The sequence below is a fragment of the Diorhabda sublineata genome, chromosome X (assembly GCF_026230105.1).
Source record: "Diorhabda sublineata isolate icDioSubl1.1 chromosome X, icDioSubl1.1, whole genome shotgun sequence".
In the NCBI taxonomy this organism is placed as follows: domain Eukaryota; kingdom Metazoa; phylum Arthropoda; class Insecta; order Coleoptera; family Chrysomelidae; genus Diorhabda; species Diorhabda sublineata.
Window position 1 is genome coordinate 16,604,679 of NC_079485.1, and position 25,048 is coordinate 16,629,726.

At 31.4% G+C, this 25,048-nt stretch overlaps 2 protein-coding genes and 1 long non-coding RNA gene across 5 annotated transcripts in view; 1 reads left to right on the forward strand and 2 right to left on the reverse strand.

Moving 5' to 3' along the window:
• The window catches only part of LOC130451849 (sodium/calcium exchanger 3), an 83,709-nt gene extending 78,539 nt beyond the window's left edge, over positions 1–5,170 (reverse strand). For 2 of the 3 annotated variants that reach the window (XM_056791164.1, XM_056791163.1), the window contains exon 1: positions 3,878–5,170. In XM_056791164.1, the coding sequence (XP_056647142.1) occupies positions 3,878–5,103 (1,226 nt within the window). In that variant the 5' untranslated portion in view covers positions 5,104–5,170. Of the gene's footprint in view, positions 1–3,287; positions 3,396–3,877 lie in introns of all 3 variants that reach the window. The other variant, XM_056791162.1, reaches the window with a different exon arrangement.
• A 3,475-nt stretch (positions 5,171–8,645) lies between these two features.
• Positions 8,646–22,045, reverse strand: LOC130451851 (uncharacterized). The gene is made up of 3 exons (XR_008910799.1): positions 21,776–22,045; positions 21,057–21,112; positions 8,646–8,755 (listed from the first exon to the last, which is right to left on the reverse strand). It is a non-coding gene; the product is annotated as an uncharacterized LOC130451851 (long non-coding RNA).
• Positions 22,046–24,048: 2,003 nt separating this feature from the next.
• LOC130450628 (zinc finger BED domain-containing protein 5-like) lies at positions 24,049–24,342 on the forward strand. The gene has a single exon (XM_056789127.1). It carries the CDS (start codon positions 24,049–24,051, stop codon positions 24,340–24,342), a length of 294 nt encoding a protein of 97 aa, XP_056645105.1.
• Positions 24,343–25,048: the final 706 nt, after the last annotated feature.

A 25,048-nucleotide genomic window follows, 5' to 3' on the forward strand; every position in this document is an offset into this window, starting at 1 on the left:
GCTACAATGAAAAAGCATATTGAAATCGTCTGCAAGAAAGCAGAAGCGTCTGCTTTGTCTCTAAGTAGAATAATGCCGCAAAAAAATGGGCCTACAGCAAGTAAACGAAAAATATTATGTGCAGTAACTCACTCGATTTTGTTATATGCGTCTCCCGTATGGTATAAAACGCTGAAATATACCAAATACAGGGATAAATTCACGATGAGAGTAAAATTAACGTAATAGATGCAAAGAAAAATTAAAATAACACGTATAAGTCACTGCTACGATCGATACACAAATGAAACCAAAAAAAAAAATGGCCGAAAACTGTATATTGAGTAAGACAGGGAGACCGGCTTCCTTCTCATCCCTACTCCGTGATGTTTGCTGGATGAGAGTTGACCCAGGTAGACATCTAGCGGGGACAACTGATCGATTGATCGTTGATCGGTTATCGACCGGTGAAGGCGGAAGATCAAATTGAATTGAGAAAAAAAATGAAATTATTAAAAATAAACATCGCGATGGTAATAGGGGTAGCTTGTAAAGGGTTGAAAATTCAGGGTTATATGTATTTACTAATGCTGTATAATAAACAAATTAAAAAAAATTTATCTAAAATTGAATAAAAATTAGGGGTGGATTATCCTCAACATTTAGGGGGATGAAAAATAGATGTTGTCCGATTCTCACACCTACCCAATATGCACACAAAATTTCATGAGAATCGGGATAGCCGTTTCGGAGGAGTTTAACCTCAAACACCGCGACACGAGAATTTTATATATATATATATATATATATATATATATATATATATATATATATATATATATATATATATAAATATTCTATTCTCATCATTTTATATTTTTGTTCCAGCTTTTCATTTCCTTGGTGAGATTCCAAGGAGTAGGCAGATTGAGGCATTGGAATTAACCATGTAAAAGAGGGATTCGTAGAGTGGATCACTTCTTACCAATGATCGAATAACCACCCTATCTCCACCCTTCTTTTGATAATGACTCCAATGTGGGATTTGGAACGAATTTTTAAAATTCCACCGCTATTCAACCCTTTTATTGAATTTATTTATCCTGGCCGCGGAAACCTTTCCCAACATTATATACAGGTATATACCAACTAATTTATTTTATCCATGAAACTATCATGCCTTTGACAGAGAGTATTATTAAGTTACTTCTCAATCGTAAACTAGTGTTAATTTTAATCTTATTTTCATATTTTATGCGAATAAAGAGCTGTGGAATGTTAAAACTGGTATTTTCTTATTTGGGTCAGATCTTTTTCGTATTGAATTAATTTATCTGAAATGTTTTCTCCCTACATTGGGAAGTAACGACCTTCAGCGTACGCTACTAGGGATAATTCGATTTACCAATAGACTCATTAAATTAATGAACCAACCACTAACTTAAAGTTAAAATTCTTGACAAGTTTCGTAGCACTTTGAATTTCTAAATTTTATTAAGGAAACTTTGTGCTATCAAAAAGTTTATTGTTACTAAAACCACTATCACTAGCAGACTTTTTTTATACGAAACTTGCCAAAAGTTTAATTAGCATATATCAAAAATAACTTGTATAGCAGATTAGAAAAATATTTCAATTTTTTACTAATATTAATTTTATATTTCCAATTTTTTCACTCCAGCTGGATACTTTTCTCGTTATGGTTTTACATTTTTGTGAGTAGTTTATGGTATAGTCAGGGAAGAAATACAATTGTTACGACTATTGTAAAAATAGGAATCCAAATTTTTCTGCGCATGGATACGTTTTATAATATATAAAATCTGATAACCCTATAAAATGGTATTTTGTTTATTTTTATCAAGGCCAGGTAAAAGAAAAAAATAATTTTTGGAAACAATAGATCTTCGTGAAGAGTGCTTTCTTTTATCGATTTCTTTGGAATACAAGTTGTCTCTTTCATGAATAGAAATAAATTGGCAAGCAAATGGACACGAGTTTAAAAATTTCATCCCCCCTATGAATTTATTTAGTTCATACTTTTTGGTATTATTCTAGTACTAACGAGACAAGGAAACGAGATCGAGTCTAAAACAAAATCGATTTTTTGTTTTCAATTCAACGTCACCGAAACACATTTTTAATCTCATATAAAGCCCTATTCTCTTCATTTTTGTTGTATTTTGGAAAATCTATGTCCAATCTGTAATAAAGTCATAAAGTAGATTCATAGTAGTCATAAAGTAGACTCCTTCCTTTCATGTCCCACTACCTAAGGTGTTATCATTACTTCTTCGAGGTAGCTTTTGGATTAAATGGGTAGGATTTTCACAGAATTGATGGTCTGAAGGCAATGTCAGAAGAGCAACCTCCAGTTTAATGTCGTTTCTGAACATCATGAGAAACTCTGCAGAGTTCTTAGATGATATGGTTATTAATCTTTTGGGCTGTCTTAAACCTAAAGTTTTTTTCGGTGAGACTCCATCTCATTCTTCAGCCAACCGGTCATTTCTTTATTGATGTGACATCTCATAAGACTGGATATGGTCCTAAATATGAAGTAATCTTTCTGCTTTCTCATTGCCTGGTATATCCTGGTTCCTAGTTGTTATACTAGGATTACTTTGTTTTTATTAGCTAGTGATTTTAGAGTTTGTACTCTCACGCTAGCTTAGAAGTGCACTCAATAGCCTTCAGGGCTTTCTAGAGAGGTATACTTATGAATACATATGTACCATTTGTATATCAGTGAGATGTATTTAGAGCTTGTGGAAAATCTTTATTGAGCCATAATTGGCGGCCAATGATAACCACTTCTGTGTCATGCTATGCATATGTTCTATTGGTTTGTCTCTGCTTTCTATCAAATTAATAAAGCTTCCAAGGTAACATCAACAAACATATAAAGGTTACTTCAACTTCACAGCAGTAACTTGTAACGTCGAATGAAATTTCTAAGCAGTATTTCAAAAGCTTCATTCTAATATGGTTTTTATAGCCGGAATAAATTTTGTTCTAATTAATACTGCTAACATTTTGAGAAGTCTATGAGGTACTAATAGCACTATTAATGCTGTAAACGTCCTTCTTATCGCTACTACTTTCTTCAACGTAATTAGTCGCCATAACTGTCGATTTACTTCCTGCTTGTCGTTGTATTTGATCGATTATCATACCATAATGGTAGTGAACACATGTGAAAACTCATGTTCCGTGTATTTCTCAATATTTTCTGATTTAAGATAACGTACAATTTGCAAGGAACAGGATGTATATTTATACTTTATCATAAGATGGATTCTACTTACATACATTTTTGGGGCCCAATGATAAATATTACCAAAGCCTTTACTGTCTTGTAAGGTTGAAAAATTATATACGATTTCTTTTTTCTTGATAAATCGCATGATTTGCATCTACAAATGGATACCACACTTAGAAATACGTAATACCCGGTGCCTCAATAAAACACTTTTTAATGGAATCACTGTATGACTTTCTTGATGATTATTCTCATCATTCCTTATTGTCCCTCTCTCTCTATATATATATAATTGCATCTTGTTTTAAAATAATTTAAATATATATATATATATATATATATATATATATATATATATAAATTTAAAAATAAATAATACGTAATTTGCGTCATTACAAACTTCATAGTAATTTATTAATTTCATTAAATATTGTTAACCAATCGGCAAAGGCAAATAAGCTCAATCATGATTAATTAAATTCAGATGAAACAAATATAAAAATTTTAGTAACAATTATACAAAAAATTCATCATTATCATTATTAAAATAAAGCAGTTTTTCTCACCATACTGATGCTAACGTAAGACTTAACGAGGGATTAAAAAAAGAGATTCAAATATACAATGTTCACAAACCTTTTCTCTTTTTCTCCTGGTCCAAACTGCAAACTGCCCTTAGCTTTAACATAGTCACTTCCAGCTTGAGCTGTACCATCTTCGGTGGTATACTCTACAGTTAATGGGCAATCAGTATTACCAACTCTGACAATTCTTACTTCGAATCTTCCGCAACTTTCTAATACCGTGTACTTTGAAGGTTCAAAAAATACCCTGCAAGCAGTTTGATTGTATTCAGCAGCACCCGATTCTCTTTGTAACTCTGCTTTTACTTCACTTAAGTCGCTTTGTGCTCTTTCTGATATCCTTCGCAGTAAATCACCGCTTCCCATTAATTTTCTCGTTGCTTGGATTCGATAGAAAGCTCTAGACTTTGGACCTCGATTCAAAAGCATTTCGTGGGCCATCTTTTCAAGTACACCTAAATCCGCGTGCGGATTTTGTTGCCTCAGATCTTTTAAAGTAGTGATATATTCTTGTTTTATATCTTCGTTAACATCATCCAAAGCCAATAATTCAGTGTTACCCAATTCTAGATTTTCCCCTTCAGCTTGTACTATAACTCCTCTTCTGTTCATCCTGTAATCTTTCGTCATATACTTATGAATTTTTCTATCAGCCGCGTAGGCTGTTAATACAGTTAAAGGGAAAAACGAGAATGTTAATAACCCTTCCCAAATTTCGATGATTTCCGGAGAAAAAACACAAAGGATGAGATATAACCATATGTAAGCGAACACAGACCAAGTAGCTGTCACAAAGAAGACACCCAAATGTTTAATTTTTCGCACTTCTCCATTTGGAATAACGGAAACACAAATAGCTATGATAACTAATAGGTTATAAGCAGCTGAACCTACTATTGTACCTGGACCAAGATCACCAGCTTCGAAATTCTTTGCATAAATTTCTATAACTGAAAGAAGAATTTCAGGAGCGCTAGAACCCAAAGCCATTAAAGTTAAATTAGCTACGGTCTCATTCCACATTCTTACTACAACAATTTGCGTATCTCCGTTCGGTTTCCTTACTGACAGTTCTTTTTCTTGAGATGTAATAACTTCTATAGCTGCCATAAATCTGTCTGAAATAATTGAAACGCCGATGAATAAGTAAGCGAGTGTTAGGAAGTATACTAGTCCGCGTCCAGCTCGGTCTATGAAAGTTACACCGTCTAGAGGTTGCCAACAGGGCAGCATGAGACCGTCCACGCACAGGATCGAGCCGTTGTTCGCCGCCCCCATATTTCCCGCGTCGTATGGCAGTCGGCATGCCAGACGTTCGGTCGACTTCACGGGAGAGACTGGCAGTGCTGGCGACATAGCAGAAACCCCTTTTGGAGTTTTCCGGCGGCGCAAGTGCGCAGGAGACGTTCTGTGGAACCTGGGGGAGCACACACACTGATTGAGACGTATCTGCTATGGGGTGTGATATTTCTCGACGGTCTGTACAAGTAAATATAAGTGTGACCAAATGATTTCGACAAGTTTATACTTTTTTATAGAATTATTGCTTTTCTATTCTTCAATATACAGAGAGAGACTTTTGATTATGAGAGATTCTTAACGTAGAAAAATGAGGTTGCAAAAAAAGTGGTCCCCGAGAGAAAAAAAATAATTGTAGTGGCAGAAGGATAAAGGTGAAGAATACCTATTTAGGGGCCGCAATAAATATGTGCTATAAATAAAAATATATTTGACATGCTTTTCCATAACATCGACTTTCTTAAATAATTACATCATTTTCTGTTAATATTTTTAATTATTTTAGGGGGGAGGAGCCGAGAAGTCAAAAATACTAAAATAAAAACTTTAATAAAATCGGGAAAACCCAGAAGTATTTACTTCCGAAGAGATGATATAGACTACTCATCTATAAATAAATCTATGAAATGAATACATTCACTTAACAATCGTTGAAGTGAATAATGCAAATGACTGCTATATCACAAAAATTAATATTGCTGCTCATTAATTTGTACTATTGATATTTTCATTCACTTCCAACAATGATACAAAATCGGTGTTTCTAATAAATTGAGAAATGAATATGACAATTGGAAACTGGCTCTGTTTATCGTAATAAAGTTGTAGATTTTATTATAAATTCCAAACATAATTCAACCTTTGAAATAATGAAAACGGCTGTCTATTTACAAAGAACAATTCTATAAAATTCCACCTTTTTCGATTCGTTTCGACCCTCATTCTTTCACGACTACAAATATTCAGACCTTGAATATTTTCCCTTCATTACCATATTTTTTACCCTTGTCTTAAATTGTTTATTACCATATATACAAAGGAGCATGTATAGAATGTATTTTCCAAAAATGGTTTTCTTCATAATATCTACAGATATGCAATATTTTAATAATATATCCCTTCCAAATAACAATCAATCACTGTCAATACAGAATTTATTACATCCCTTTCAACGATATTAAGGCATTTATACATTGAAATATCTCGCAGAACCTTGGCCATTTCGCGTGATAAATTCTGGATAACAGTTTCCGAATACACTGATATGACGATGCTGGTTTTATTGATACGTTTCACAACTTCATCTTCAATTATTGGGACCAAGAAAATATTTTTAGATGATTTACATTCGTCGATTTGAATTGGTTTAATTTCCAAATGCTTTTCGAGAAAAGCTACTATTTAAAAATAAGTTTATACAGCAACATCGTGTATAAACGTATATCTTGACCGCCATCAGCATGGGATTATTACCTAAGGTATAGGACAGAGGTGGGAAACCTTTTTACCATTAGAGGCCAGCCACATTTAAATTAGGCAGCAATAAGAGAGGCCGCATAAGCTGAGAAAGTGACTTTTGTGAAATTATTATAGTTTTTCTTTAGATTTAACAATTTATTGCATTATATAGAAAAAATAAAATATAATACTACAAAATTCTAAATATAATATACATATAAAATAATATAAAAATATTATAAAAAAATAAAAAGATATTTTTTTATTCACTAAGTTAGAGACTTATTTGGCTTTGTTTTTTGTTTGTCAGTATATATTTGGATTAAGCTTCGTAACACAAAGCTTTAATTATTGATCCTCTAAATGTGCATCTGTAATTTGCGTTCTTAAATTTGTTTTTATTTTTGATATGAGAGAAAAAGTTGTCTCGCAACAGTAGGTACTTCCGAAGAAGGAAAGTAAACGGCGAGCATATTCTCGAAGGCATGGATATTCAACAGCATTTTTCCAGATTTCTATGGGATCCTTCTTAGCGTTAAAGGGATTTGATGATACTATCTTCCCCTGAATCAATTAACTCCATATGTAGTTCTGTAGGAGCCTCGGATATATCTATTAAATGTGGTTCAAATGCCAGTTTCATAGCAGGAGTATGCTCGTCCAAATCAGAAAATCTATTAGTATACTCTTTATTTTCACAGTTCTGCTCATTTAACATTTTAACTAGCTCCGGGAAGTGTTCTGCAGATATTTCCGATCGACAAAGCAATATTTTGAAAAATGATAATTTTTTTCTAAACGTTTGGATCTTTTGCCACATTTTATAAATATACCTCGTTTCACCTTGCAGGCAAATATTTAATTTGTTTTGTCATCATATCAGACAAAAATGCAAGGTTTCTGAGAAATACTTCATCTGATAGATCACAATGTTTTCCTTGTTCTTGATAAAAGTTTGTCGTCGTAAAGACAAAACTTTTATCAAAACCTGACCGTTGATAGCCAGCGAACCTTGCTTGTATGGTAGATCAATACTATACGTTTCCTCATCTAAAGAGCATCTGCCGAAATTCACGATGACGCATTGCATTTACGCGAATATAGTTGACAATGGCAATGGTTCTATCCAGAGTGTCTTGCAAAATGGTAGATTTTGCGTAAAGATTTTGCTGATGCAAAATGCAGTGAAATGATATAAATTTTTTCAAGTTTAAGTTTTCCTTTTTTAACAAATCAACGAATCCTTCTTTTTTGCCTCTCATGGAAGGTGCGCCATCGGTGCAGATACTGACTAAATTACTGACATTCAATTGTAATTTATTACATACTTCTTTAAAGTTTTCGAAAATATCGGCTCCGCCAGTTAGTGTACCCAACGCAAGTAGTTCTTCGTAACATTGAATATCTTCAGTTATAGCACGAATAAAATATAAAACTTGTGCCGAATCTGTTTTATCAGTGCTTTCATCTGAAGCAATTGAAAAATAAACATCTTCATTTTGTATAATTGTATGAAGTTGCTCTATTACATTTTGCGCTAATTCGTGCTGTCGATCTGTTACAATTCTTCTGTGGTGATTGTTTGTATTTGTCGACATTTCTTGGATTTAGCATACTCACTGCTTCAAAAATGTCACTAAATTGTTTACCCCTTTCTCCAAGTATATGTGATATTTTATACGTAAAAGTAACTGCAGCGGAATTTTGATTTACAAAGGCACTAAAAGATGCCTGCTGATGATGCTTCTCATTTTTCAACTTTTGAAGAGCAGCTTTTTGTGATTCACCTTCTAAAGCGAAATATTTATATTCTTTACGAGTCATGTAGTGTTTATTTGCATTCACTTTTTTCAAAGTACTTAAAACTGTATTGCACAACAAACCCATCATTTTATCTTTCTCAGCAGTAAAGAAAAAATCTAACTCCTATTCTACATCAAATGTTCTGTTTTCATCACCTAATTTTCTTTTCTTGCTATTTGACATGATGGATAAAAAAACGAATATCAAATAATATCTTTAACAAAGTGTATACTTTCTAGAAAAACAATAAAACCGTGTAACTGAAATAAGCACGCACTGTTAACTACAGTTTGCTGAAGATCGCAACAGGGAAGCGTTGAGAGATGCGAGTCAGAGAAGCCAGCAAGGTGTGACACCTCAAATGGGAGATCTGAAACCGAGTTTTGTTTACTTCTTAGACAAGGTAGTTGGCGCTGCTACATAGAACATCATTCGTTTCTTTTAGATATGTAAATTACATAAACAATGTGGAATTTTCAGTAAAGTGAAAAATTATTTATTTGGATATAAAACCAACATTTCGAAAAAAGCATAATTGTTTTCTGAAATTCTGAAATCTCCGAATAAATAATTTTTCAATTAAAAGCTTGAATACGGTTTGGTGTGGGTCTAATCGGTAAACGATAAAAACAATTTAGAAAATAAATGCGAAATCATTATACTTTATTCTTGTTATTATACTGTATTTGAAACATATTTCTTTCGTATTGAAGGCAATGATCGGAAAACGGTTTCTCAAATGATCTTTCGAATTATTGTGAACATTTTTAGATGTTCCGCAATAATTCTAACAAAAAAATACCTTGTTATAGTCGTTGTCAAATTTCCACAAAAGAAAAAGATTAATCGCCAATCATTTCTTTAGGTCTTTACCGATACGTCAACTTTACTACTTTACTTTTATTTTCTTTAAATAAAAATCGCAATATTTCAAATTCCAGAAAAAGATCTAACACTTAACAATAGGGCTTTTCGGAAACTATGATCGGGTTAACCAAATCATGATCTAAATGTTCGCAAACTAACCCGGATCACGTTCATTGTTGTTCGGAAACTGATCGAATTAATTGGGTCATATGATAAGATCCTTTCTACCCTGGTATACCAGTGGGTAAATGTGATCAGCTGACAAGTTGTTTCATTTGTCTATGGCTTTTTAAACTTTTTAAATTATTTATTCCCCTTAAATGGCTTAAATAATAATTATTATCTTTAAAACATTTTAAAATTTTTGGTGCTAGCATACGGTACTGAAACTCTAACCTTAATAATAGCTATCATAACCAAAATCCAGGTAATGAAGCGAAGAATGGAGCGAGCGATGCTAGGTTTACCTCTGAGAAACAGAGTGACAAATGTACTCGTAGGTATAACACAAGTTTAACGGATGCAGTAGTGAGAATAACTGAATTAAAATGGAACTGGGCGGACTTTGTAATCAGATCCAGAACCAGAATAGACAATCATAGGACCAAAAGAACTATTGAGCGAAGATCGAGAGAAGATGCCCTTAGAGGACGCCTACCGACACGCTGGACTGACTGTATTAAGACGATGGTTTCCAGTGGGATGAGAATTCCTAGTGACCGTGCATAGTGGCAAAGATTAATGTCCAGCAGTGGACGCAACAGCTATATCATGATGATAATGATGATAGTGCCTCAATGTACTAATACTTCCTTGAAAAAATGTGAAAAATCATTTATTCACATTCCTACAGCAATAAAGCAACAAAAAAGGATTACAACTTGCTCGAAAAGATCAACTACAACTTCAATTTATATTTGTGGAGATCACTTTAATGTAAGTATAAATTGTTATATTCACTTTCCCAGCTTTATGATAAATATTATTGAAATAATGAAACGAAAATTCAACCTTAAAAACCATAATGTTATAACTTATAAAAGAAAGCCATCAACAAATAGTATCTAGCATTAGCAATTTTGAACTATCCGCTTTCTATTGTAAATGTAGTTAATTGACAATAAAGATACAAATAAAACTTAATTTAGGTATAAATCCATAAATTAGTCTATAAACCACACGAAAATGAAATTATCAGTAGCCCAAAAGAAGTAAATTGAATGGCGTTAGTCTGCATCGGTTCATCGTTCAATGATTAAATTTAATGAATTTTTTCATTAAAATTATGTTTTTAACAAAAAATGGAATAAATGTTTATTTTAAGAACTATTGAGACTTTTAGCAATGATTAAAAAACCAGTATAAATTTATATTTTCTCACTATCAAATGCCCTGTAAACAGAAACCATTTGTACAGCATTATGAACGATCTTAGTATTCCAAAAAAGCTTATAAGTCTTACGAAAATAACACTCAAACATACAGAAACGACGGCAAATCAAAGAATATCAAAATGTTTCCAGACCAACACAGGAAGATCCTTTATCCACTACGCTGTTCAATATAGTATTAGAATGGATAGTACGTGAAATCGGTTTCAATAGAACAAGGACTCTAAAAACAAGGAAAAACGCAACTACTGGCATACGCAGACAATGTGGTAATCCTTTCAACATCGGTAAACGAGGTTTAGGAAACCTGCAGAGCCTTCATAGAAATGGCAGAGACAGTCAATCTATGAATCAGCGAAGATAAATCGAAATTCATGTTATGGCAACACCACAAAGGAAAAGAGCAATGAGAAGTTTGTCAATACAACTGAACGAAGAAGAGGAAATGAGCTTAGGACAAGTTATGTATATCCTGGGATGTTATCAAGTACGATGGTGACGAGGGAGGGAGAAAATCTGGAAGCGAAGATGACGAGGGGAAGTAAAAAAAAATAGGCGGTAAAAAGGAGGGAGATTTTTGACCGAGGAGAACAAATAATAAGGAATCTATTTAGAAAAGCAGAACTAAGCAAATAACAAGATCCAAAAGAATAGAGTGGCTGGGTTACCTACAGAGAATGCCAGATTTTAGAGCAACAAAAAAAATGATGGAGATAGAACAAGGAGGAACAAGAAAAAAAAAAGAAAGTCCAAGGAAAAGATGGTACGCAGAGGTGAGACCTAAGAGAGAGAGGATTTCAGAACTGGAAAACGAAAGCGAAAAATAGGAAAGAGTAGAAGGGAATCACTTCCATGCTATGGGTCTGCGTGAAGTACCTATATATATCAAATGCCCTATTATAAATATGGGTTTGGTAATTTTCGTGTCTATTTTTGGCATTAATTTTTTCGTTTAGCTTTTTCCCCTTCTTAAAACCATTACAGCACAAAATAACACAAGCTCTTTTATAGTATATTTTTACTGAATACCTCGAATTTCTTCAGTTAAATCATGTCACATTGTTTTGGACAACTAGGATTATAACGTACGTCATCGAATGAGTGTGCAGAGAACGAGTTACATGCAAAGAATTTCTGAAGGACATTTTTAAAACAATACCATTGTATCTAATATCATAAACATGTATCAGCATTTATTCTATTTTTGTATGAAATAACGTAAACATGTATCAGCACTATTTTACTATAAATAAAATGTTTGTAAACAATTCGATGATATTTAATGTTTATAATTAGTTCGATCTTGAGATTAATTGTATTCATATAAATATTCAAAAATAAAGTTTTTTAAAAATAAATTTCGAAACCCGAAATTTATAATTGGCGCAGTCATTCGGATTAGTGCGGTCGCGAGTTTACGCAAAGTGCGATAAAGTTCCGGCTAAGTACTCCAGTACCTCAGCACTAGATCTACGTATTCAACGAGGGACAGGACTTCAGATAGCTGTAAGTGCCAAGTCTCCTTATTATTTTGATTCCTTATTATCCATCCTTATCAGAACTTTGAATAGGGAAGAGATAATTTAATAATTTTAAATATATTATTTTATGAACGATTTTGATAAATTATTAAATACATTCAGTGAATTAAACTTAAAAGATAATCCAGAATATATAAAAATGGCAACGTCAAATCCAAAAACCCTAAATTGGGATTTATTTAAATTAAAGTTAGAGAATATTAAACCTTATGATGGAAATAAAAATACATTAAATAAATTTATAAATCGATGTGAGAACCTTATAGAGACGTATTCAGTTTATAATGATCAAGATATTAATAATCACGTATTAGAATGCATTCAGGAAAAGTTAATAGATAAAGCCGAGTTAATGGTGGGAAATAGAATTGAGTTGAATATATGGTTTAAATTAAAAGAAGCCTTGATTCAGTGTTTTGCAGATAGGCGCGATTTGGATTGTATTTTACAAGAATTAACGAGAACACGACCATTTAAAAATGAAAATTTAACAGCTTTTGGTAACAGATTGCAATTATTAAAAAGTCAGACTATACAAATTATAAGTAATAATTTAAACTTAGGAGAAATCGATAAAAGATGTCAAATTAATCACTGTGAGAAAACAGCTTTGAACACCTTTATTGCGGGATGTTTAGGCGTTATACGTAACAATATGTACTTAAAAAAGCCTAATTCTCTGGAAGACGCTATGGCTTATGTAGACGAGTTTGAAAATTTCGAAAAACTTTATGGTCAATTTTACGAACCTAAAGTTAAATATAATAATAATAATAATACTAATGTTCAAATGAATCCATCAAGAAATAATAGAAACAATCAACATAACAATTATAATTCTTTCTACCGACAACCTAATAATAACAATTATAATAGATATAATAATTATGATAGAAATAATAATAACTATTATAATGAAAGATACAATAATAATAATAACAATAATTTCCCTAGTCAACCTATAAATGTAAATCCAATACCGCAAAGAAGACAAAATTACCCAACGAATGCGCAAGTATTTGGTCGTAGGAAAAATGTTTTCCGCCCGAACCAAATACCTGTAAATCGTTTACCTAGACCTGAACCGATGTCAACGACATCAAGAAATTTTTCTGACAGACCAAGTAGACGTATAAATAATTATAATAATAATAATACAAATAATAACAAATATATTAAATCACGAAATGAACCGAATTTTACTTCTGAAGAACTATATAATAATAATTACAAAAATAAAGAAGAAGAAGAAGAAGAAATAATTGATTTTCACCATTTGTTTGAACACGACGAAGATAATGATCGAATTGTAAATTTTCGGAAAGAGCCTCGGAAAAAGAATCAAACATAGAAGAAATAAATTTTACTCCTAATGATGCTTTAACATATTTTGAAAATTTCATAAAAATTAACGAATCAGAACCCAGTGAACAAATAATTGAAATAAATTTCACATCTAATAATTCCTCACCAGAAATTAAAAAATTAATATAAATCAAAGAATCAGAATTAAATCATTGTAAAGAAATAAATGAACAAGTAGAACTAGATCTTAGTAAATTATTTGATAAAGAAGAAAAAGATAGATTAAATGTAACAGAAAAGAATTCAGAAGAAAATATTATAATGGTAGAACAAATGAATAATGATACAAAAGGAGAATTAGAATTATTTGATAAAGTGGAATTAAACAATACAGGATTAGATAAAATAAAAATGAATGAAAAGGATAATGAAATTGAAGTAAAAGAAAATGTAATAGAATTAAACAGAGAAATAAATGAAATAAATAATGATATGACAAAGGACGAAAAAGATATAAATGATGTTATGAAAATAGATAATGATATATTAGAAAAAGAATGTTATCTTATAAAACCTGAATTAAATACAAATATATTGAATATACAAAATAAAAATAATATGATTAATAAAAGAGACTTGAATAATGAAAATGAGAAAATGGTTATTAATTATGAAACAATTAACAAAGAATTTGATAAAAATAATAATGAAATAAGTTCAAAATATTTCAATAGAAAATTAGATGCTAAACTAAATGAAAGTTTAATAGAAGAACAATTTTGGAAAAATAGATATTATCATTCGTTGAAATGGTACGCAATTCAAGAAATTATAAAATGGATTTTTATACAAAAACTTTTCTTTCTTTTTTATTATTATGTTATAAGAATAGATAAGATTTAGAATTAATGGATAAAAAATATGTAAAACATAAAAATTAAATATTAGTAAACTTTTAGAAACTATAATAATAAAAAGTTATTATTAATAAGAATATATATATAAGAAATTTAATAATATAATTCATAACTTTGTTTATTCAACTAATGGGAAAAGAAAATAATATAAAAATTCAAATTATAATCAGTATAACACAAATGAATCATTTAAAACAATACCTATAACTTTAAATGAACCCCTTAAAGCTCAACCATTTGAAATAAATCAATACGAAATTCACAATTTTAATTATTCAAAAGAAGATGAAAAACTAATTAACGAAAATTATAATTGGCACGAAACTTATAATTGGTGCAAAAAATAAAATAGATATAAATCAATTAATCAAAACAAACCTATGAGTTCAGAAGACGTAGAAAACTTTATTAATAATTGTGAAATGTGTTAAATGAATAAATATAATATAAACCCTTCAATTAAATTTGATTTGATATGTCAATGTTATTAAGATAGTAAATCTTTCATATTCAACAATAACGAGAAAATGTATCTATTTCTCTTACGGTGAAGCATATTCAATGTCAAGTATGAATGGAACTTCAGTTGTTGATAACATATTAAATTACGTTACTCATCATGGTTTACCTTATAAAATAACAGCTGATTGTGGTTCAGAATTTAAAAATAATGACCTACAAGATTTTTGCAAATTACACAAAATTGAGTTACATTATACCACGTCTAAAAATAGCAATTCTAATTCACCTGTTGAACGTTTTCATTCCAGTTTAATCGAACATTTTAGGTGCATAAAAGAAAATAATAACGATTTGACTCCCGATCAATTGATAAAACACTCAATATTAGCATATAATAATTCAATTCTTTCAGTAACACAATTTACACCATTTGAAATTATTAAAGGCCATATAAATGACCCTGATCCATTCGATTTAGACGATCATTTAATAATATCTAATTACATACAAAATCACAAAGAAACCTCCAAATTATTATATGAAAAAATTAAAGATAGAAATACTAACATTAAAGAAAAAATAATTAATAAGAGAAATGAAAACAGAAACGATCCCCTATCCTATGAAAATCAAAACATAGCCTACATTAAAACAAAATTTCGAGACAAGAAACTACCTAAATTCAAAAAAGCCGAAGTTATAAAAGATTCTGGGATATTATTAGAAACAAACAAAGGGACATATCATAAAAATATAATTAGAAAACCAAAAAACTAAAATAAAAAATTGTTACAGATAATGAAGCTGACAATAGTATTAACGTTACTATTACTTTACAAGATGACCAAAACAGAAGACATAACAGTTTCGAACGTAAATAATTTATTATTACCTATCAATTTGGGAACCAGTAATCTTATACATAGTAAACATACTTTTATATACTATATAGATTTAGAATTCATTCATAAACAAATCAATAATTTAAAACAATATTATTATAACCTAAGAAATAATTTATCTCAAGCGAACGCAACAAATCCTATTTCATACCATAACTTAGCTGAACAATCATTGAGTAGAACAGAAATTTTAATTAACACTTTAGATAAAAAATCAGAAAATATTTACCCACATTTAAGATTGAAAAGAGGATTAATAAATGCTGTAGGCAAAATAGATAAATGACTTTTTGGAACTTTGGATTCGGACGATGAAGAAAGATATAATAACGCTATAAATGTCCTACAACAAAATCAGAAACAAATAATTCACGAAGTTAATTTACAAATATCACTACATAAAAAATTAATTGATCATTATAACAAATCGATTACGACTCTATGGGATAATCAATGGAAACTTTTTGATAATATAGAGAAATTTCACATTTCAATTGAAAATAAAATAATAACTTTAAACAATTTTATAACATTTCAAAGTACAATTTCACAAATTAATCTGGATTGTCAGAGTTTAATTACATTGATTGATAATATTGAAAATGCAATAACGTTTTCTAAATTAAATACAATTCACAGTTCAGTTATATCAAGCCAAGAAATTTTAGAAATGATAAAATATTTAAGTACCATTTATAATGAAGAACAAATACCAAAATTTAGTAATATTTTGACATATTATCTCTTTCTTGGTTCACAAGTAACCTTTTCCAAAACCAAAATAATATTTGCTACCCATGTTCCTATCCTAAAACCTATGAATTCTTTCATTTATACCCCGTAATTCAAAACCATACAATATTTATCCCTCCGCAACCTTACTTGGCCAGAAGTCAAAATGAAGTTACTTTCATCAAAGAAGAATGCCCCGAATTAGAAGGAAAATATTATTGTAAAGAAACTTTCAAATTACAAGATAACTGTACTGTTGAACTTTTAAATGGACATTCCTGTAAAAATTGTGTAATTAGTGAAATTAATCTTCAAGAAACAATATTGGAACAAGTAACAAATGATGAACTTTTAGTGATTCCAAATTTTGAAACTGATGTAATTTCTAAATGTGTATCAGACCGCTATTTTAAAATAATGTATCCATCGCTTATAAAAATTCCAAAAAATTGTAGTATTCAAGTAGGAAGTGAAATTTTCTCAACTAATGTACAAATTAAAAAAGGGAAATCAATGATACTACCGAAATTAAACTTTAAATTTTTGAATAATCAAATTTATAAATCTCCTAATTTAACTAATATAGATTTTAATAAATTGTATGAAATTAATAACATCGCTAAGAATATAAAACCAATTCATGAAATTTATAATCCACAAAGTCATGTATTGATAGGACTATTTACTGTAATAATAATAATTTGTATAATTTTCATAATATTTTGGATAATTCGAAAATATAAATATAAGTTTGTAAGAAAACATAAAATAGAAGAAATGAAGAAAGAAGACATCGAATTAGAAGAGGAAAGACAACAAAGGATGAAAAATACCTCCGTCATTTTTCATTCTTAGGGATGGAGGAGTTACATGCAAAGAATTTCTGAAGGACATTTTTAAAACAATACCATTGTATCTAATATCATAAACATGTATCAGCATTTATTCTATTTTTGTATGAAATAACGTAAACATGTATCAGCACTATTTTATTATAAATAAGATGTTTGTAAACAATTCGATGATATTTAATGTTTATAATTAGTTCGATCTTGAGATTAATTGTATTCATATAAATATTCAAAAATAAAGTTTTTTAAAAATAAATTTCGAAACCCGAAATTTATAATTAACGTTCGTGTATCCCAGATGATTAATAATACTATAACCGCGTGAATCGGCAGGAATGTAGATTATTCAACTCGTCGACTTTACTTGTCGTTTATTAGAAGATGGCTGCTAATTATTAAAAATTCTATTGACGGGTAAAAAAAATTATCAGACTATTATTGGTTAAATTTTGTAATTATCATTTCTTTTAGTTCTTCATGTTTTTAAAGCTCTGCAAAATTGCATCAATCATGGTCTAGCCGCCTTTTACGAAACATGTAAAAAAACTATTCTTGGAAATATATGCTATTACTTGCAGTGGTTTATGCTATAAAAACCTGGTCTAAGTTAAAATTATACCAATCCGTATCAAAGAGAGATTTTCTTCATGAAAATTTAAACTCGAATATATTTTTGTTTCTTATGACGATTGTTTTTTCTATGAATTGTTATGGCTTTATTGTCTATATGTGTATTTTTAATTAGTTAATGTCACATTATCACGATTTCAAACCTGACACAAAACAATTTTAATTAACAAATCTCGTTAAAAATCATCTTCTGGCAATTTCTCCCTAATGTGTCAATAAATGCTGCTTTGCTCGACGTAGTGACGAAATACCTCGGGAGTCCTATTTTTAAAATTGTGTTGACAAGAAAATTATGAAATACCCGAGCAGGATTTGGAGATATTAAACAATATTTAGCGTGTTTGGAGAAAAAAATATCGACATAATATTGATGGATTATCTTGTTTAGTTCCTAAGATTTAAGTTCAAAACTTGAAGTTTGCCGTTGAGAAATTTCTGAAAGTAATATATCAATTACCGATATCGATTCCAATAATGTTCGAGAAAAGTATAGCTAATATAGATATTCTGTTTGATATATTTTAGTACCTCATAATTTTTTATACATCCGTATTAAAGTATTTATGAAATGATAAGTTTAAGTATTATTATCAGTAAAATGTTTTATTTATATTAATGTACAATTAAAACTTCATTCGGAAATATAGTGATTTCAAGTGACCGATTTTGATGATTATTTTCAAGTAATTCAGATAATAATAATTTCTAATATGACTTATCATTTGAAACACAAATTGAAATACAATTGAGTTTTTTACGTAGTTCGTGCGTAAATCACAAAGCTAATATTAAAAACAGAAAGAGCCGCATGTAAGTGGAAGTGAACTATTACTATCACTAATTATCTCTCTCTATTCGCATTTCAAATCAAAACTTGTTAATCTCCTCCTTTGCCGTTCCCCTTAACGTCAAGGAGAGAGTATAGAGAGTTAGATAGTGATATACGGAAGTCTTTCTATCTTCTCTACCAGCAGCTCTGGTCCACTTGAACAAACTCTCCCGCTCTCTTCATCTTTAATATTACCTCTATACCATACATTCGATAAAGATTTGTAGAAAATTAGGGTATGGGGAAAAAATCCGACAAACTGTTTTAATGTAATTATTCGCACTTCACTCTATAAAACAAAAATTACTGCACATTTTATATAACTGAATTAGCACCCAGTCGTTTGCCGAAGTTTGCTCAACCATAACTAGTTTCGTAATCAATGTTTCAGAAATATGTTTATACCGAAAAACATTTTTTTATCAAATCACAATTATGTAAGTTATAATTTTTGTTTCGAAGTCAGCGATAAACCTGTTTCCACTTATTTTGTATTATGTGATCTAGATCTTTTTCAAAGCAACATTGGGAAAACGAACTCCGTTCCATCCAAAAAAGCGACCCCCTATCGCCATACATAGCATCTTAATTTGGGTTTCATGCAACTAGTATTTATTCTGTAAATGCCGTTAGAGTTTTGCGAAAATTGTCCAATGGTAATCCTGAAGAAGTTGTTAACGACACATTAACTTACGATCACAACGAAGAGAACTGCCAGACCCGACAAAAAAAAAGATGCAAGTAAAAGCAGGAAACAGAATCACCGCCCAATATTCTTCAGAAATTCACCTAGTAAAATGCCAGATACAGGAGAGAGCTCAAAATGTCAAGGACGTTCAGTAAAAAATACAATCAGACTATTATTAGTTATTGCAAAAAGAATGATTGCTAGAAGTAGGGAAATATGTCCTAAAATTTGTCCTATGACTTATTTGTGAAATTGACCCATTAATACCATTAAGTGAAATATTTACATTTTGTTTTTCAAGCCCCAATTTGTTATAGGCTCGCTCTGATAGAAGCTTGATTGTGATCCGTTATCCAAAAACTCGAATTGTTTGCCTTTTGTTGTGCTTATCTAGAATATCTACCTCTGCGGTAGAAAGCAACACTTCGCTTATAGCGCAACTAGGGGTGGGCAAAACAATCGATTAATCGAAAAATAATCGTTAATCGGGTGATCGATTAATCGATATATATTTAAAAAAATAATCGGTAATCGATTAATCGAAAATAATCAAATAATCGAAAATATCGATTAATGGAAAAATACAATGTTTGCATTGCATAATGGTTTTGGTACAGTTTAATTGAATTTAAAAGAGAGTTTTTAAGTGGCTTTATTACAAAGTAAAAGACTGAAATAGTTATTTGTATGCTTAGGCCGCGAAATACCTTTTTAACTTACCGAAAGAACAGTTATCGCCGAGACAGCTTGCACCCGAGGCAAGATAATCTTGAGATCGTTAAAAAGTTTCGCGGCTATGGAATACACACTATTTTTCGTTTCATTTCCGATTTTCGAATAATCGAAAATTGATTAATCGATTATTTCCGATTTGTCGATTATTTTGGATTGATCGATTATATTTTTTGATAATTGCCCAGCCCTAAGCGCAACTGACCGAATTATTATTTGTTATGTTTTCAACACGTGAATCTACTTCTACTTCATTACCTTGAGCTTCTACACTGTTATTTTTATTTACTCTATTTTCACCATTGGTTGCTTTATTGATATGCAATAGAACATTATGTTTCTCGTGACATTTTTTACACCCTGGACATCTGCAACTTTTATTAAAATGACCGGGTCTTAAGCAGTTTAAACATAACCGCAGTGACATTATACTTTCTGCTCGCTTTGTTGCATTGTCATCAGTACTTACTAACCCCCTTATACTTCTATGTTTTTCACTAATATTTTCCTCTCTATTTTGCTCCAAATTTTCCAAAAGTCGGGCCTTTGACTCTAAAAATGATTTTAAATCGCTTAACTTTGTTCCTTTATCCAACTTTGTACTAATTAAATAAATCATAGGTACATCCCACTCATTAGTAGCTAACCCTATTTTATTTAACGCCCATAAGTTCTTTGTTATTTCATTGAATATGCCACGAATTCTTGTTGCCGACCCTTTTCACATAACCTCGATATTATAAATTTTTTTATATGATTACTTATCAACATTTTTTCATTATTATAACGCTTATTTACCAATTCCCATGCAATTTTATAATTACCTGATGAGAATTCAATCGTGGAAATCAGTTGAGCAGGTTCGTTCCTAAGCGACGCCCTTAAATAAAGAAACCTTAGTATATCGGAAATAGATTCATTTACATTTATTAGAGATTCGAAAAAGTCTCTGAACTCGAGCCAATTCTCTACAGAACCGTTGAATGTTGGTAAATTAATAATAAATTAACATTTTTTAATACATCAAACAATCCACAATTTTTCCGTGAACGTTCAGAACCGTTGCAACTTTCACTATCTGATGAGTTGGAGTTAATTGGAGCATTGTCATTAATATAATTTTTTGCTATAGCCACTATACTATAATACCTGTTTTTAAAATCAGTTCGCTCTTTATATTCCAAAGCTCTATTATTTTCTTCAGGTAATATTTCAATATGTTCTTGAATGTCTGTAAATTTCTGTAATAATGTACCCTCTATACTGCTTAACCGGTTTTCTAACTCAATTAAAATATCTTTCGATAACTCTTTATCTTTAATAGTTTCTTCAATAAACTTACTGAAATTAGTTAAACTGGCTTTTTGCTTATTCAATGCATCCATTTTCCTTATATTTATAATCAATGAGATTTAAAAACTACTGATAAAAAAACCTCAAATTTTCAATGCACTTTCGGATGTGAAGCGACAACAAATGTATTTATAAACAGGAATCAATGAATGTAAAATAATCAGGTAAATAAGAAAGGGTAGGTACTCACTGAACTTCCAATATTTTTCTTTATCTAGCCCTGTATTCTATATTTCTTCAGCGTTTTTCAATATGGACCAATCATTAAATACGTCTGGAATCTTCACCACGTAAACGCCGGCACGTGATACTTTTTATTCAGTGATTTTACTTATTTTAACTAATTTCAATTTATTCTTTATATTTAGCCATTCATATTTGGCTCGTAAGGATCATGTTGAGAGTTTATACTTGCACTATTAAATAACTTAAATAAAAATTAAATGTCCGAATAATGAAAACAAACATGTGTTTATTCAACTCTGCTTCTTTTTTACACCTTGCCGGCCTAGCGACCAGCTCGCAACCAGGAGACGTTGCCGCCTTTACAAGTAAATATAAATTCTTAACGTAATAAATAAAAATGTATTGAGCGCAAACAGACACCTCAGTCAATAAGGTGACTTTTTGTTGAACATTGATGTATACTGAACGTTGTACGTTATATTGACACAAGTCAATAAAAACAGCTTAAAAATATAGGGTACTAACGGCAGAACAAATAACCACATTTTCATGCGAAGCTTCAAGCTTCAGATGAACAATATCTACTGGCAAAAGTGATGTTAGTGTTTGATGATGTGAAAGATAATAGGCGCTTTATTATATTGTTTCTGCGAGATAGAAAACATTTTATGTCAAAGAGCTTCATTATTACCAATGAGGGATATACATTCGAGCACTTCACCTGAATATGCAGATCCACAGCCTAAAAATATGAACAGCAGAAGATTAACATATTGGATGTCATATCATCAGCGCTGTTCTGAAACTTGTTGCAAAGTACTTGAAACTGAAAAATCCCGAGGAATATACCAAACATAGACTAAGTTGTTCTTCGGCAACTATGTTGGTGGAAAGCTGATTTTCTCACTAAAAGAACAAGGAGGATAGCGTTCTTTCAACATAGCAGAAGGATGCATAAAAGAATTCATACGAAGCAAAATAGAAGTATGACAAAAATTTAACCCTTCTCTTTGACATTCCATCAGAAAATCAAAACATCTGCGAACCGTCTGCTTCAACATCTTTAGTTCTAAAGAATGATATAGCGATATGAATCAACTTCTACAAATTGTACAATAAATGTTACTATTAATACAGTAGTGAGACAAAGCGGGTTCAAGAATGGTGATGTGGAAAAGGTGACGTACTCGTTGTTCCGTAACGTCACTATCAGTAACGTCACACGATGTGACGAAACCTTGTCATGCGGCGTCACACCCGACGTCACGATCCATACGTCACGATCCACGTCATACGAGGAAACAATGTAGAGAATATTTTTTTTCTAATAAAAATGTCGAGCCGGGGAATCGAACCACCGGTCTTCATGGTCAATTTCACGGCGCCTTAACAGAGTACGCTATTTCGCCTCGACAAGTATAAGATCTAGAAGTAGGCATTTCAGCGACTCTCTAGAGCCGCCATACTCAAAGTGTGTTCCGCGGAACCCTAAGGTTCCGCAAGAATTTAGAACTCAGTCGCCACCCAGCACAGTAAAGTAATTTCATTCTAACTTGAAACAGTGCATTTTACGAGGAGAGTTTAACATCACGCCGCTCTTCAATAAAACTTTATGGCAAACCTATTGCAAGTTCTTTACTTACACCGATCCCTGTACAAAATATGAGAGTCAGAAGATTAAAAAATAAATCTCTACAGTAGACCAAATATTTATTCAGCACGGCACGCGCCTAGATAAAAAGAATAGACTTAATACTTAAGTTTAAGGTGATTTATTTATGCTTTATGTATCACCGATGAGATCCGCAAGCCGCTTTAGCCTTTGTCTTGATGGAAACCGACCGCCGATATCTACTTGTGAGCGCGCAATCACTTTGATAAAAGCCGCCGCTGAAATTAGACGCTATAGTTGTAAACAAGCGACTTTCGGCTATATAACTTCAAAACAAGTCGAGATTGTTTACACCGCATTTTTTGTATTTCTATTTCGGCTTTTTATTTATCAAAGGCGCCGACTCGAGTATTTTTAAGAATGTTCGAGATCGAGGCTAGGACTATAAAAGCTACGACCGCGCTTCGACACTCGAGTCAGTCGACGATTAGCGTTCGGAGCGATAAGTACCTATTTGCTAGAAACGAAGTTTTTTTTGTTCTAGTGCAGTATTCTGATTGTATCAGTTTTGTACATATCTTCTTTGGACTAAACTCTTCTACTCAGTAACGATCGTGCGTTAATTTGACCCCACCACCCTGACAAGTAATTATTAATAAAGAAGAATGGAACGTTGGCTTAAAGGCGTTAAACGTGTTGCAACAACATCTTCTAACGAAGCCGAATATTCAAAAGCAGTACGCGCGGAGTGTACAGCAATTATCGATGATAATGATGCAACGACATCAAGTTCCACGGTTTCAAAGGCGAAAAAAAGGAAGTATGATGAATCATATATCAGTTTCGGATTTGTTGATTCCAACGGCTCACCTCTCTGCATGTTATGTAGTAAACTGCTTCCTAATAGTTCCATGGCACCTGCCAAGTTGCGCCGACATTTAGAAACTGTACACCCCTAGTCTAAAGACAAGAATAGAGAATTTTTTGTACGTAAAAAAGAACAGTTATTGGAAAGTCAAAAAACTATGATGCAAGTAACCCAAACTATCAATGAAAAGGTCACAAAGGCATCATATTTAGTTAGCTATCGCATTGCACAAGAAGATGAAGCGCACACTATCGCTGAGATTTTAATAAAACCATGTGTGTTAGACATAACAAAATGTATGTTCGATGAAAAATCTGCAAAGCATCTTTCAACTGTGTCACTATCAAACGATACTGTTTCACGTCGAATTCATGATCTAGCAAGCTACGTCAAACAAGAGCTAATTACACGTCTACAAAAAACACGATTCGTCTTGCAAATGGATGAGTCTACTGATGTCGCTGGTCTGGCTATCTTGCTGGTTATCGTGAGATATCCATATGAAAGTTCTTTTGAAGAAGACATGCTTATATGTTCACCGTTGCCCACAAATACTACCGGAGAAGAAATTTTTACTAAAATAAATATATTTTTTGAAGAAAATAATCTCAGTTGGAACGATTGCATTGACCTTTGTACAGATGGGGCCAAGGCGATGACGGGTAAAACAGCAGGAGTCGTGTCACGAATACAAAAAAAAGCACCTAATTGTGGTTCCAGTCATTGTCTCTTGCATAGACAAACACTAGCAATGAAACAAATGCCGTCAAACCTAAAATTAGTAAGGGATGAAGCGG

Bases quoted from the DNA above. Each gene is read 5' to 3' on its own strand.
- LOC130450628 (XM_056789127.1), top strand. From the start codon at position 24,049: ATGGAACGTTGGCTTAAAGGCGTTAAACGTGTTGCAACAACATCTTCT.